This window comes from Blastocystis sp. subtype 4 (assembly GCF_000743755.1).
Source record: "Blastocystis sp. subtype 4 strain WR1 chromosome Unknown seqid_1184, whole genome shotgun sequence".
NCBI classification, from domain to species: domain Eukaryota; class Bigyra; order Opalinata; family Blastocystidae; genus Blastocystis; species Blastocystis sp. subtype 4.
This window is the reverse complement of record NW_014568363.1, coordinates 1-657: the sequence shown is the minus strand read 5'-3', so window position 1 is coordinate 657 and position 657 is coordinate 1. Positions and strand designations below refer to the sequence as shown.

At 44.7% G+C, this 657-nt stretch overlaps 1 protein-coding gene across 1 annotated transcript; it reads right to left on the bottom strand.

Moving 5' to 3' along the window:
- Positions 1-377: 377 nt before the first annotated feature.
- On the bottom strand, positions 378-630 carry JH06_5999 (60S ribosomal protein L36; the record flags this gene model as incomplete). Its single annotated transcript, XM_014669125.1, has 2 exons — positions 378-503; positions 538-630. The coding sequence occupies 2 exons, from the start codon at positions 628-630 to the stop codon at positions 378-380; spliced, it is 219 nt and encodes a 72-aa protein (XP_014524611.1).
- Between the last annotated feature and the right edge of the window lie 27 nt (positions 631-657).

The window sequence follows — 657 nt, the reverse complement described above, 5'->3', positions numbered from 1 at the left end:
AGCAGCGTGCTTTCATGGGACTGAGACAAGCTCGTTGTGATGCTCGTAACTATGGACGTCGTCTGAAGCGTGCTAGTGAGGCTGAGGAAGAGAACTAAGCAAGTTGAAGGACCTACTGTCTTGTGATATAAGGACAATTGGATTTCTTTGTTGCTACAAACAAACTGACATCATGACAATTAACATCCGAAGTGATCAGATAAGCACACTTAGTGGTGATGATGAGCACGACGCATCTTAGAATAGGACTCCTTAACAGCGTCTCTCTTGGCAAGAGCTCTCTTGTGAGAACCAAGCTACGATCAATCCTTGGTCACATAACTTACTCTCTTCTTAGCGAACTTGTACATCTTCTTCTCAGTGTTATTGCCTCCAGCCTATTCAATCATGTCATTCATCAACTCCAATACCTTCAGGATATCCATCAGGTGCTTCTCATAAGGAAGCAGTCCAGCGACCTCTCCAATGAGCTCACGAACAGCCTTCACTCTCTTAGAAGCATGCTAAGACCATTACATCATCTCCTAAGCAAACTACTCTAACAGCAATATGACGCACAGGCTTCTCCAGCTTCTGAGTCTTGAATCCCTTCTCTCTTCCGGCAGCAATGCTTTCCCAAGGTCCCTTCATGGTAATTGTCCTTATTCTGTGGGTGAA